Source organism: Chenopodium album, chromosome 11, assembly GCF_948465745.1.
Source record: "Chenopodium album chromosome 11, dcCheAlbu1.1, whole genome shotgun sequence".
In the NCBI taxonomy this organism is placed as follows: domain Eukaryota; kingdom Viridiplantae; phylum Streptophyta; class Magnoliopsida; order Caryophyllales; family Amaranthaceae; genus Chenopodium; species Chenopodium album.
In genome coordinates, this window is record NC_137844.1 from 5,513,678 (window position 1) to 5,528,765 (window position 15,088).

Genomic DNA, 15,088 nt, shown 5'->3' on the forward strand with positions numbered 1-15,088 from the left:
GGTGAATGTCCCAAAAACACCAACCAACCTGTGATAGAGCGGCGAGTAAGAGGACAAGCCGCCCAATCTGAATCACACCAACCCTGCAATGTGAGATCACTAGTAGCACTCAACAACATACCTTGACCTGGGGTACCTTTTAAATAACGAACAACACGAAGAGCTGCTTCCTAATGCTCAGTACGCGGCTCTTGCATAAACTGAGACAAGATATGAACGGAATATGTTAAATTCAGTCTCGTTATCGCAAGGTAGATCAAACGGCCAACGAGCCAACGATACACTTCCGGATCCGCAAGAAGCTCTCCTGTGGCACGACCGAGCTTGTGATTTTGCTCCATGGGAAAACCACTCGGCTTTTCCCCTAACAAACCAGCTTCAGAGATAATATCCAAAGTATATTTCCGTTGACATAAAAATAAACTCGAAGCACTACGAGCAACTTCTATGCCCAAAAAATACTTTAAAGGACCAAGGTCCTTCATTTTGAAACAATCATTGAGGTAAGCCTTGAAACCAACTAGTGCAGTAGAATGATGACCAGATATAATAAGATCATCAACGTTTACTAAAACATTAATCTGAATTGTGCCTTTAGTATATGTAAAAAGAGAATAATCAGAGTAAGATTGAATGAAGCCGTACCCTTTCAAAGCCGTTGTTAGCTTTGCAAACCAACACCGCGGTGCTTGTTTCAACCCATACAAGGACTTTCTCAAACGACACACTAATGATGGATCTGTACCCTCAAACCCGGGAGGTAATTTCATGTATACCTCCTCAGCAAGATCACCATGCAAAAAGGCATTGTGCTTATCCATTTGATGGAGTTCCCAGTTCTTTGAAGCTGCGATTGCAAGAAAAGCCCGAACTGTGGTCATTTTTGCAACAAAAGCGAACGTTTCACCATAATCTATGCCTTCCTGCTGATGATTACCAAAAACAACTAAACGAGATTTAAGTCGTTCAATATCACCATTAGACAAATACTTTGTCTTATACACCCACTGACTCCCTATAGCACGTTTACCAGGTTGAAGGTGCTCTAAGGTCCAAATACTGTTATCTTCCAAGGCTCTAATTTATTCCTGCATATATTGTCGCCAACCTTCATGTTTCATGGCCTCTCTAAAAGATTTCGGATCATGACCACCAACAATAGCTACCAGAAACTTACAATAATTCACAGAAAACTTGTCACAAATTATATAATGTGCTAAAGGATAAGGCGTACCTGAAGGAGGATTAGAAGACGAGGTAGAGGGAGACGGATTTTTAGCAAAAACTAAGTGATTCATATAATCACGAAGAAGAATCGAGGGAATTTTATCCCGAAATCCACGCCCCATGGGCTGCTAGGCTGCTACCCCTGTACTGCCGTTATCATGAGGCTGCGGCACAATGTGAGGGCTTCCAGCAGACTCCTTCGCGGCCAAGCTATGGTCAAAGCCTTCTGGCCGCGACCTGGCTGCGTTGTTGTCTGCCTCGGCCTGCTGCAATGCTATCCCCCGCGGCCGTGGACCCCTCCCGCGGGTGGACAGTAGCGTGGTCTGCAGTAGGTACCACCAGGGGGTCTTGAGTGGGCGCACTACTCGTCCCCTAAACACCACCATTATCCCGCACCACATCACTATTATACTCCTCATATTCCACAAAATCTTCATTAATATCATAATGGGACTCAAAACCATAAGACTCAATGTTAACATCGTCCGGAGTAGCAAACGGAAACACACTTTCAATAAATTTAACATCTCGAGACGCAAAAAAAACTTTGGAATCAAGATCATACAATCTCCACCCTTTCTTCCTAAAAGGATAGCCCACAAAAACACAATTTCGACTCCTACTAGCAAACTTATCTCCGTTAGTTTTCTGATTATGTGCAAAACATAAACACCCAAAAGTATGAATTGCATCAAACATGGGAGGGTTATTAAAAAGAATTTCAAATGGAGTTTTATTTTGTAGCAATGGGGTTGGAGTTCGATTAATTAAATGGGCCACGGTAAGAATACACTCGCCCTAAAAATAGATCAGTAATTTGGCCTGAAATCTCAAAGCTCTTCCAACGGATAAAATGTGTTTATGTTTTCTTCCCTCTCGTTTTGTTGCGGAGTACCCATACAAGAAGTTCGGAAAATAATCCCAGTAGTGGCAAAAAAATCATACAAACAATCAAACTCTGTGCCATTGTCACTTTGCACTACGTTAATGGTTTGAGAAAATTGTCGTTCAACCATAGCAACAAACATCAAGAAAGTACGAAAAACCTCTGTTTTATTTTTCAACAAATAAACCCAAACTGCTCTAGAATAGTCATCAACAATTGTAAAAAAATAACGAGCTCCGCACGACGCAACATGTCGATACGGACCCCACAAATCACAATGTACTTTCTCAAATATTCTAGATGCTTTATGATCACTCAAAGGAAAACTATTTCTAGGATGCTTAGCACGCATACACACTTCACATCCGTTATCTAAACAAGCTTTATTACTAATTGTGGGAAGCACCTTAACTACTTTCTCGGAAGGATGACCCATACGATGATGCCACAACTCCAACTCTGAATTTGCAGCAAGAGCACTCACATGATGCACTGAATCCGATTTGCTAAAGTAATACAATCCGTCCCTCCTAGTTCCCGTTCCAATTAGCTCCTTAGTTTGGTCCTGTATAGCACAAATATAAGAGTTAAATTGGACAGTACAATTAAGGTCATCATTGAGTTGTGAAACAGAAATCAAGTTACAACTCAAATTAGGAACATAGAGTATAGAGTACTCCAGTGAGAGTAATCTTGTCCGATAAATAAACAGAGCCAATAAGAGATGCCGACACCGTGTCTCCATTGGGCAACCCAACCGGACACTCGAAGCTTTGTGTGTCAAACAACCAATGTTTTTCTCCGGCTACGTGATGAGTAGCTCCTGTGTCAATAATCCAAGAGGTATCATCAAAATTACCACTCAATCGATTATCGGAAATTGTAGCATTACCTATCAATCCCGTAATCGCCTTCCATTGTTCACTAGAAAATAGCTGACCCGAAGCAAAAGAGCTAGTGTCGTCTGAGCTCGAGCCACCACCTGCCACTGCATTGGCCTTCACAAGACCCCCACGACCACGGCCAGCCGCGGGTTGCCCTCCCTGGCTGCCAGCAGCACCCTTTGGCCAACCATGTTTGTCATAACATCGGCTTTCTTCATTTCCCCTCATTTTACAAAAATTGCAAACCTTGTCTGACCAACACTTGGCAGTTTCGTGACCCACCATCTTGCACTTCTCACACACTGGCACCGGCCAATCTGAACTACCACATCCCCTCCCCGCACAAGTCCGTACAACGAACCCCAGAGCCGAGGGAGGGTCATCTTTAATACGGGCAATGCCGCGAACCTTTTTGTCTTGAGAAACTTGTTGATACGCCCTGTTTAAGGTAGGCAGAGGATCTTGAGACAGCAAACTAGAACGAATTTGGGCATAGTATTCAAAATATAGACCGAGAAGAAATTGTTGTAGCCGATCACTGTCACAGCGGTCAGCGTGTTGCTTCCCTACATGACATAAACGTTTACCACACTTGCACCAAATTAAGGGTTCAAGTCTATCAAGCTCATCCCACAAAACACATAATTTACTGTAATACACGACAACCGTCATATTCTTCAATTGTTCACATCTATTAATGTCAGATTTAATTTGTTGAATTCTTGGACCATTAACAACAGAAAAATGTTCATGCAAATCATCCCATAATTTCTTTGCATCATCATATTGAGAAAGCATGGATTTTACCTCCGGATCGATGGTGTTCATCAACCAAGACACAAGCATTCAATGAATTGTAATCCAGTCATCCTTCGTACACGGTGGTTCGAAAGTGATTATACTACCATCAAAAAAACCAAACTTCCAACGAGAGCACAAAGCTATGCGCACGGCATGAGACCAATAATGAAAATTATCTAATTTGAGGCGTTGAGATGTGATGTAGTCCCCTGGCCGATCTTGCGGTCTAAGTTAGAAAGGTGAGTTAGTCTCAATTTTTGTAGGTGGCGGTGGAGGTGAAGCATCACCGCCGGTCATGATTAATCACATAGGGAAAAAAATTTAACCTTGCTCTGATACCATGTAGAATTGTATAAACTTACGGCTTGACTTTCATTAATTGAGGGCAAAACATATATATACAATGCTAATCCCCAGAATTACCTTAACTTAGGTTACTAAGATTAGGAAACAATATAAAAGATAACTACCAAAATATTCCACAAAATATATCCTCAATACCTGTCCATGTATTCCACAAATCCCCAACTTGCATTTGACTCTTTACAATGCAAGTCAATTCGCTAATGACACCATAACCCGGACTACTTGCTTGTACATCTTATCATTAAAAGACATTATTTGAGTTTTGATCATAGCTAAAAAGTTGGCCGGTGTGCAAGAAGCGTGTGTTTTGAATCTAGAAGCTAAGTATTATTAACCTATTGAATAACAAGTATTACGAGTAACTTTAAGAATAAAGTTATGTATGTTACTGTTGTAAATAAGAAAATTTGGCTGATCTAGTTGGCTAGGCGTGTGTACATACGTCGTGACAAAAGTGCAATAATCATGCTAGTAGTACTAGTAAATACTCTCAATAGTATACTCAATTAGCATCTACTGTACTAATTAAAAGGTAGCCCTTATAAACGTATATATCTTGGAGTAATATCACTGATTGAGTCGATTTCCATATATATGTCTATCATGAAAAGGAGTAGTTAAAGCCCCGTCTTCAACAAAGCAGCTGGAAAAGAATGTTGTTGAAACAAATCGGCGAAATCAGTTCAACGGACTTTGCTCCGACCTTGCCTCTATCATTACTCCTCGACATTTCCAACACTCCGCGGTATGGTTGTGTAACGTTCATGCTTCTTTTTATGCTAGTTGCGCATGGAGTGTTGATGTGTAATATGAAATCCTATAGAGATACGTAGATCGGTAGAAGATAAGTCTAAGGGACTGTTCTGATTTACTGAAAATAACTGAATTGAACTGATTGGAGCTGAACTGAACTGAACTGAATAGAGCTGAAATGAATTGTTTATGAGAGAAGGAAATTAGGAACTGAATTAAACTAAACTGAATTGAACTGAACTGAATAGAGTCGAAATGGATTGTTTATGAGAGAAGGAAATTAAGAACTGAACTGAATTAGTTGAAGCTGAACTGAACTGAAGTGAACTAAACTGAACTGAAATTAAGCTGAACAGAACAGACCCTAAGTTTAGTTTTTTGGTTGACCTATTTAATTGACGGTAATCAATATAGATTATTGGGTTGTTATATGCTTAGCATGCCCCCGGCAATTGAATTCCTCTATATAATAACCATGCCTTACAGTACATAGCCAGTATTGCACGAGTATTATTATAGGAAATATTGATGCAATGAACTGATCGCTCTATGATTATAATGCAATGCATGTATTCATAACCCTTTTTTTTTTTTTTTCTTTTCTGACGAGATGTATTCATAACCCTGAAAATATCAATTTAATTAAAATTTTTTGTCAACAATTACCTAATAAAACTCGGATTTTGTGATAAATTGCCTAATAAAATTATGTTGTAATTATTCTTCAAAAAAAAAAAAAAATTGTTGCAATTAATAAAAGGTAAATGTTATAAGAAAATGCCTTTGGCAAAATCTGTCGGTTAAATAATGTCAACAAATGACTTTTGAATAAAACTACATACAACACTAACTTTCCCTTTAAATAGTAGATAAAACACAAATTCATTTATGGATCAAAAAGTTATCCCATATTCACAAAATTACAGGCTAAATGAGCTTGAACTATATTCGATTCAATGGATTTGCAAGCTTTTGATAATATATATTCCGTATTTTGTTGTGAGTAGGATGTACACATGGTATCTCAAGCGGATCAAATAGAAGAAGCAAATTACATAGTATAGTTAAGGGAGAGAGTTGACAACTTAAACAAGAGGAAACATCAACTAGAGACTACCCAAAACTCGACCTTGGATGATGCAACGACGAATGTGAGATTACCCACCATAGAAGTAAAAGAATTCGGTAGTAATCTAGAGGTTCAGCTGGTAATGGAATAAGATCATGCAATCAAGTTACATGAAGTGATTAGGATTCTTGAGGAAGAAGGGGCCGAAGTTGTCAATGCTGTCTTCTCAACTTCCGGTAACAAGGTTCACTACACTCTCCATGCCAAAGTATTTTAATTTTTTACTTTTTAACTTTGTTTTTTAAGGTTAGAAACTAGTTTTTTGGCCAATGTCGCGGGTCATAATATGTATTATAAATGAGCTTTGATAATAAAAATTATGTGATAACATATAAATATAGATTAAATTAGTTACATTAACTTTAGTACTTGTACTATTTAAATATATTTTCCAATCATTATTGAACATCAAAATATATTATCCAATATCTAGTAACTAAAATCATTAATTTGCTTCGTTTGACTTTAAGTTTATGAGTATGATTAACTCTTTTTAACAAAACATTATAGACATGAAATGTGTCATTGGAGTATTGCTTGAAGTTAAAGTATATAAGCATGAAGTCATAGGTTCGAATATTAATGCTAACAATTCATTATCTTTGTTTATATATAGGTAATCACAATTATAAAAGTTGGTCAAAAATTAAACACTAATTTTGTTTGTAAAAAAAAAAAAATTGTGACAAATTGAATATATTTCTTCTTACGGCTTTATATTTCATAAATGTTTATTCATAGGCAAAAAATTTCAAGAGTTGGGGTTGATGTTTCTAGAGTGTGTACAAGACTACATGGGCTGATATGATTACTTATTTCTATGGAGTACTATATACTCCGTATATTAAAAAGTGTTTCCATTTTTTTTGTCAGGAATATTTTTTTTTGTCAAGAATTAAAATTTAGGTTCATTGAAAATTAATAGAAATCATACCATTTTTCCTATTCCTATCTAATAATTTTGTTTACTTGTTCTTCTTAAATATGGTTAATGTAGTTAAGTAGAATCCAAGAGTGTTTTTGTTTGTGCTTTTACATGACAAATTATTTTCTTAGACTAAATCTAAAATAAAAGTATTTAACATTATTATATACTTAATAATAATTAAAAGTAAATTTCATCTACATAAAATATGATACATGAAAACTATAGTACAATAATATTTAACATATTGACTCGAAACATCATCCGAGCTAACACTAGTTTTTATTTGTAAATTGATTAATGGTGTAAACATCATTGCATATACGATAAAAATGTTAACGTTGCAATTGATTATAAGACTACGACTTTACGAGCTGAGCGAGGAATATATCTAGTAAACGTTGAAATATAATCTAAAATTAATTCTCCTACAGTACATCTTTGACTTGTTTGGAAAAAGTGATAAATTAATTTCTAGAATGTGCAAATTGATCAATCTTAATCACTTTTTACTATTTTGAGGATATCAAAGGGCTGAATAAGGTATTCGATCTTGGCATAAAGTATCATTTTTTTTTCCCAAAATAATTCATACTATTGTCTCTGATAGAATATGATATTATTCTACATATTATTCTATATAGAAGGATATAGTTTTATAAATATTCAGTAATTATCTTGTGAGTTTACCTAACGTGTTTAGGACTCCTCATGTAACCCTATATATATTATTCAATGGAATACACTCGAACTCAAGGAGTTTCATATTATCTAACAGTCTCAACTTATTATAAATTTATAATGGGACATAATTTGAACGCATTACAGCTAATGTGAACTACATTTAATTAAAAATTTATGATTGAAATTCTGAATACTCCTTACTAGTTATACTCCGTACTTATTCCTTTTCTGATAAGGTGTAAAGAACAAATTAAAAAATATTGACTTTGATGGAGACATTATCACAATACTAATATAATGTATCATTAATATAGGAGAAAATTAGAACAACTTAAAGGAGAAAATTATTAAAAATCTTTTTAATTTTTATGGTTGGAATAATAATCCCTGTTAGAAATAAAGTTATATAATTACCACTACATACTTAGGCCCTGTTCACTTCACCTTAAAAAAATAGTATTCAGTAAAAATAATTTCAGTTCAGTAAAAATAATTTCAGTTTAGCAAAAATAAGTTCAGTTCAGTAAAATAAGTTTAGTTCAGTAAAACTAATTTCAGTTCAATTAAAATTAGTAACTTCAAAGAGGAAATATAACAAAAAAATCAGTAAAAATAATTTCAATTCAGCAAAAATAATTTCAGTTTAGTAAAATAATTTAAATTCAGCAAAGATAATTTCAGTTCATCAAAAAATAAGGTGAAGTGAACGGAGCCTTAGTTATGAAAAACTAGTTTGTAAGTCAAGTTATTTGTACTCTATAATGCATCAATTTAAATTACAAAATATTTTCTTCAATCTTTAGATACTCCAACAATTACCTTTTACGGAAGTTTAATAAATATTCATCTTTCTAAAATGAAATCCAACATCTCATTTCACACTTTAAGAGCTCAATATACACTTAAAATTCTTTGTTCACATGATCGAGTAATTCGTGTCCCCCTTCCCCCACATGTTGCAATATTCCAGGGACATAGGAACATACACACTACTACAAAACCCATTTAATCTCGACACTATTACCTCGACACTGTGAAAGACCGTCAATGCTAAAATATAAACCGCGTTTCACCTCGACGCTTTTTAGTGTCGTAAGCTGTTGCTGACTATTAAAAGGGTCGAGGTATCACGTGTGTAGGCGTCGCTTGAAGTGCGCCTACGTTAAAAGCATGTTGTGAATATGCTTGGCACTCATAGGAAGTGGGAATTGACATATACGATTAGGGACAACGATTAGGGACAAGGAAAGTAGGGAGCCGCCAACAAGTTTTTGTGGAACTTGTAAACCGTTCACGGATCATAAAAGCCAACCACGATTAAGGGACAACGAAGGCAACAACGATTGACCCGTGAAGGTTACACCCCATTCATAATCCATGAGATTACTAACTCCATATGGTTCGGAACCACGAAAGGAGGATCGGGGATGATGGTACGAAGTGAGTCATGGAGTCACATTCGCCCGTATTGGCCTCTACTCGATTCTTATTGTGAAAAGCATTCCTGTGATCTCAAAGGCATACAAACAAAATTCAATTCGCTCCAAACTATTATTATGCTAAATTGGTTTAATATTAATGCAACATATAATTCTAAAATATCGTGATCACTTGATTAAACAACAAGATTAAAGGAACCTAAACCGGTTGTCCAAATTATCTTATTAGGCGTGATTTTCAATTACATATTCCCTTTAAACATGCAATATGGCGATCATAATAAATAATAATAGAATGAACATTAATATTGGAAGCAATATAGAAATAAATCCAACAATATAAAATCGTTAGAAAAATAATAGAAATAAAAGGAACATGATTCCTTACTTTGATTTTGTTTGCTTGCTACTATAAAAACAATAAACGCGTTAGTAACTTCAAGGAAAATTAAACAATAATTAAAATGGAATTAAATTAAACTAAATGAGAATTGATTTGGGGCCAAACCCTCAAACAGTTCTACCTTTCACGCCGTGGTTTAAGGACAGAACCCCGGGTAAAGTACGGACTCCTTGGAGTGCTTAAGGAAGGTATTTTGAAAGAGAGAAAGGTAGGCTAGTGTTTAGGCTAGAGCATAGAAGAGAAATGAGATAATTAATTGGTGCCCCGTACATCAGAAATGAGGGGTTATTTATAGGAAAAATGTGTTGAGGGAACACACGGAACCCTAAAATGACAGAAACCCTAGAATAGTATCCCGTGACACGGCAAAGTGTACCGTGACACGGTAAACTCCACCGTCAGACGGGAGAGAATCCCGTGACACGGTACTATTTTGAGTGACGCGGGATACTTTTAACAAACGGGGGAAGAAAACGCATTAGGGTTTACGCGGAAGGGACACATACTGTACCCGTGTCACATCAGGTCTCCCGTGACACGGGATTCTTTGCCGTCAGACGGGAAAGATTCCCGTGGCGCGGGATTCCTTGCCGTGACACAGGATAGTTTTTACCCTTTTTTCCGTCCAAATTCATTTTTTAACCCTAATTTCATTCAGCATTTTAAGTGCCGATTGATAATTTCGGGCCATTTTTCTGATTTATTAAAATCGGGCTAAAATAAGAAAATAAATAAAAGGTTTGGGCCAAAATAAATAATAAAACAATAAAAGGTTTGGGCTGAAATTAAAACTATGCTTTTACCAAACACCAAGACTGATCCATGGACTATTCAGAAATACGGATTTAATTAAATATGATTTTTAAGCACTCTCGAGATTAAATACTAAACCCGACCAATAGTGGCGGTGAAAGATTGTTCATCATCGGGTTTGGTTTTGGGGAGACATTTTTAGGTGTCTACAACGTGCCTTGTTTTAAAAGAAGCCCAATATTTCCAAGCCCGCGAATGAAATTTTGGAAAAACTTAAATGTACCGCTTAAGTGAAAATTAAAATAAAAAAAAATTAAAAAATAAAAAAAAACCTCACGCACTCAGCACTACTCCTCTCTATTTATTCATTTCATCAGTTACCTTCTCCACTTAGCCCTAACTTTTTCCTCTTTTGAAGTCATATTTCACTTCTACAAAACTAAGAATCATCTTGTTCCGCCGAAGGTAATATTTTAATTTTTTATTTTTCGTCAATTGTTTGTTTTTTTTTTCCTTCGATTCAATTCGTGTAGATTGATTTTAGGGTTTTAATTATGATTATTGTTATGAAAATTATTGTCAAAGATGATTTAAATCTTGATAAAATCATCAATTATATTTACAAATTAGTTAAAGATTCAGATTTGTTTCCTCTCTTGAATTTTTCGGTATTTTTTCCCTTAATTTTCCTGGAAAGTGTGAATTATCGGTTTAATTTGTGAATTGACGAAATTATTAAGAATATATTCAATAATTACGGATCTAAAATTGCTGCCTTTATTGAAATTTTTAGTTTTTTTTGGTCTTAATCATATCTAAATTATGATTTTCTAGAAAACAATGCATGAAAAAAGAAATAGGATTTTTTGTAGGAGGAGTTGTTAGATTCTTTAATTTAGATGATGGGTTGTGCAGCTAGACTATATAAAATTGTTGGAATTTTGCATGATTGTTGAACCCTGGTTGATCTACTGAATTTTCTTGTTGCTTTTGACATGATTGTCATAGATTTTTGCAATTTTATACCCATTGAACTCTTGTAATTCAATTTGTGTCGGACATTCATTGTTTATTTTTTGTTCTGACTTCATCACGTAGCCTTAATTGCAACCATTTTTTAAATGCTATAATTATTGAGAAGCACTGCTATCACAGAAATTTTAATGGCAATAAAGACTATATAAAATAGGAAGTATCAAAGTATATGAGTTGTAGTTGAAAATACTTTACTTATCTCCGATCCATAATTGAAGTTTCTTTTAGTGGCCTTGTCTTATACAACCTTATTTTTCAGTCTTTCAGAGGGTGACACCAATTTTTTTAGATTATAATGCTCAAATAATAGAAGTTAGGAGATTAATCGAAGCGTATTCCGTAAACAAACATGTTAAGTGTGCGTTTTTTCATGTTTAATTATAGTGGTAATTGCTATTTAATTACTTGTTGATCTCCGTAATTCTGTACTGACCAATAATCAATCACTTTTTAAAATTGTAATACGATTGCTTGTCTTCTCAATAATCACTCTATAATTGGTGATGTCTTTCAATTCACTCTTCTATTGTTCACATTATTAAATCCACTAGCAAATTATTAAAATTTATTTTGTTCTTTGACTCCTCAAATGTAAAACTAAGTGAATTCGAATATTCGACGCAAATTAAAGCGGACAACGAACAACAAGATAATCTTGATCACAAGTACGAGTACGCTTCAATCACATTTACACTCCTCTAGCCAGGTAACTACTAGTAACCTTAAAGGCTTTAACTTTGATTAACATTTCTAAGAATGCATGATGGGGTAGCTAGAATTCATATTTCTTTCTCATGATTATATAATTATCATGTTTATTTATTGTTGTTCCTGTAATTAAAGATTGATTGCTTTCCTACCTAAAAATACATGCTCTGATCTTAGGATTCATTGTGTATTATTTTTAGTTGTTTGATGGTTTTTTTTGGGTGATTGAGTCATTTACATACTTAATAATAATCATAAGTTAAGAAGATTTTAAACTTTATTGCCTTTTGATTACCGTCATTATTGATACTTAGCTTATTCAAAATTTTTAGTGAATTCTATATATTGTTCCATTTAAATTGATTCCTCTTCTCATATTTTGCTTAGAATAAAAAAAAATATAATAATGTGAGCATGTTGTAGCAATACTTTAAGACATATGCACTACATACTCCTGAGTCATTCACTAAATTGCTTGAGCTTTTAGTTGATGCATTTCCACAAATCAACGAGTTTCCATCGTCTTACTATGAGGGCATGAAAATAATTAAGGACTTGGGATTAGGGTATGAGAAAATTGATGCATGTCCAAATGATTGCATGTTATATTGGGGCGAATTCGCTGAAAAAAGTGAGTGTCATGTTTGTCATACATCAAGATGGAAAACTGTGAAAGGGAAGGAAGGCCATACAAGTGAGAAAGGTAAAGAATCGTGTAAAAAGGGTGAGTCAGCTAAAGTATTGCGATATTTTCCTCTTATCCCTAGATTAAAAAGACTTTATATGTCATCTAAAACAGCAAAGGATATGAGGTGGCATTTTGGTCGAAAGGACGATAAGGTATTAAGGCACCCAGCAGATGGTGAAGCGTGGAAAAAATTTGATGAAAGATATCAAGAATTCGCTGCTGATCCTCGTAGTGTTAGGTTAGGTCTAGCAAGTGATGGTTTCAATCCATATCGTCTTATGAATACTAATTATAGTACTTGGCCCATGGTTTTAATTCCTTATAATTTACCACCATGGCTTTGTATGAAGCCATCATCATTTATTTTGTCCTTGATTGTTCCCGGTAAATATAGTCCAGGTATTGATATTGATGTGTATTTGCAACCATTAATCCATGAGTTAAAGTTGTTGTGGAATGGTGTTGATGCCTTTGATGCATATAGTGGGGACAAGAAATGATTAAATATGTCTATGGAAAGTCAAAAAAACCCTCTAAGAAAAGAGATAGAAAGAAAAAAGGGACATCCACTAATGAATTTGATGATGACCATGATGAGAAAGATTCTAATAAACTTCTTTGGAGAAAGAAAAGTACGTTTTTTGACTTGGAATATTGGGAACACAATCTTCTAAGACATAATTTAGATGTTATGCACATTGAAAAGGATGTTTGTGACAATTTGTTAGGAACTTCTTTAGATATGGACAAGACTAGGGATGATGAGAGTGCAAGAGAGGCCCTTAAAAAGTTGAATGTAAAATCTCATCTTTGGATTGATTCAAGTCGAGGAAATTATATGCCTCCCGCGTCATACACCATGTCTACAGAAGAAAAAGAACGGTTTTTAAAAGTCTTACAAAAGCTTAGAGTTCCAGATGGATATGGATCTAACTTGCAAAGATGTGTGAACATGAAGCAACGTAAACTTATCAATATGAAAAGCCATGACAATCATATCCTCATGCAAGACATCCTTCCGGTTTCTTTAAGAGCATCAAATACCACAAAAGTTATTGACTTGATTGAGGAGTTGTCTTGCTTTTTTAAGAAGATATGTTCAACTTCTACTGATACCAATGAGTTAGATGACATTCAATCCAAGCTTGTTTTGACTCTTTGTAAGATGGAACAAGAGTTTCTACCAACATTTTTCACAATCATGGTTCATCTATTGATTCATTTAGTGGATGAGGTCAGACTTGGAGGACCTGTTCATTACAGATGGATGTATCCTGTTGAAAGGTTAAGATCTTAACTTTAGTTAATGTCAAACTTTCCGAAAGTAAATAATATTATATTATAATACTCAATTATATATATATATATATATATATATATATATTCATATTCATATTCATATTCACATTCTTTCTTTATTATATTACAAGGTACTTGGCATTTTTGAAATCTCATGTAAGCAATAAGGCTCAACCTGAAGGTTCTATTGCCAAAGGGTTTCTTTTATGGGAGACAATTACTTTTTGCTCCAGATATTTAGAAAGTGTTGAGACCACATTTAACAGACCAAAAAGAAATGAAGATGGTGTTGTAAACAACATCTACTTATTTAATTCGGGCTGTCGTGTAGTTGGAAAGCAAGAAAATTTTCGTCTTGATGAAAAAAGTTTATAAATAATAGGAAGATGAGCACGGAGAAGAAATGAGCCTATATGAACTTTGGCAACAATGTTATAGAAGGAAGGATGGGACGTTTTTTGAAGGCACAGATACAGAAGAGTTTCTGGTATTAGTTCTTCCTGTTTGTTTAGCTTCTATTATTAGTTCATTTTACTTAATTATTATATATTTTTTGTTTTGTAGGAAGATGTTAAGGCTAAGGCTGAAAGCTTAAAGCTAGCAGATCCTTCTAGTTCCAAGTCGCGTATAGACATAGAGAATGAAGCTTTTGAGGCTACACTATATGGTGCACAAATTCCAGAAAAACCACTAGGCTATGGATTTGGAGTTCGAAAAGAAGACATTCATGGTGTGCGTGGTGTTCTTAGAAAAGAAGGGATTGGGAAAGGAACAAGAGTGGTAGAATTGGACAACATGACAGTGGAGGTGTCAAATTTGAAGGAAGAAAATAAGGAACTTCATAAGCAAAATGAAGAGATAAAAGAAAAGTGTGATGAGAATACAAAGCTACTAAATACAATGACAACACTATTTTCACAAGTTTTAGAATCGATTCGTAGTGGAGAAGGTTCGTCACAACTTTTAGATGCTGCACAACTAGCCTTACGTATGGCTAACCCTCTGGTAATATAACTAATTTATTCCTCCCTTCCTTGTTCATATGACTTTAGCAATCAAAGCTTATTGTTTTTACTTTGGTCTGGTGAAATCCTTGCCACAAAATCAA

The 15,088-nt window shown here is 34.8% G+C and overlaps 1 protein-coding gene across 1 annotated transcript; it reads right to left on the reverse strand.

Annotated features, from left to right (window-relative positions):
- Positions 1-1,599: 1,599 nt before the first annotated feature.
- On the reverse strand, positions 1,600-3,843 carry LOC145566129 (uncharacterized). The gene is made up of 3 exons (XM_081625659.1): positions 2,791-3,843; positions 2,274-2,678; positions 1,600-1,875 (listed from the first exon to the last, which is right to left on the reverse strand). The coding sequence occupies exons 1-3, from the start codon at positions 3,841-3,843 to the stop codon at positions 1,600-1,602; spliced, it is 1,734 nt and encodes a 577-aa protein (XP_081481785.1).
- Positions 3,844-15,088: the final 11,245 nt, after the last annotated feature.

Coding starts and splice junctions, on each gene's coding strand:
- LOC145566129 (XM_081625659.1), bottom strand. CDS start 3,843: ATGCTTGTGTCTTGGTTGATGAACACCATCGATCCGGAGGTAAAATCC. Junction 2,679..2,790: donor ACAAGATTACTCTCACTGGA/GTACTCTATACT, acceptor TGTGCTATACAG/GACCAAACTAAGGAGCTAAT. Junction 1,876..2,273: donor TGTTGAAAAATAAAACAGAG/GTTTTTCGTACT, acceptor GCACATAATCAG/AAAACTAACGGAGATAAGTT.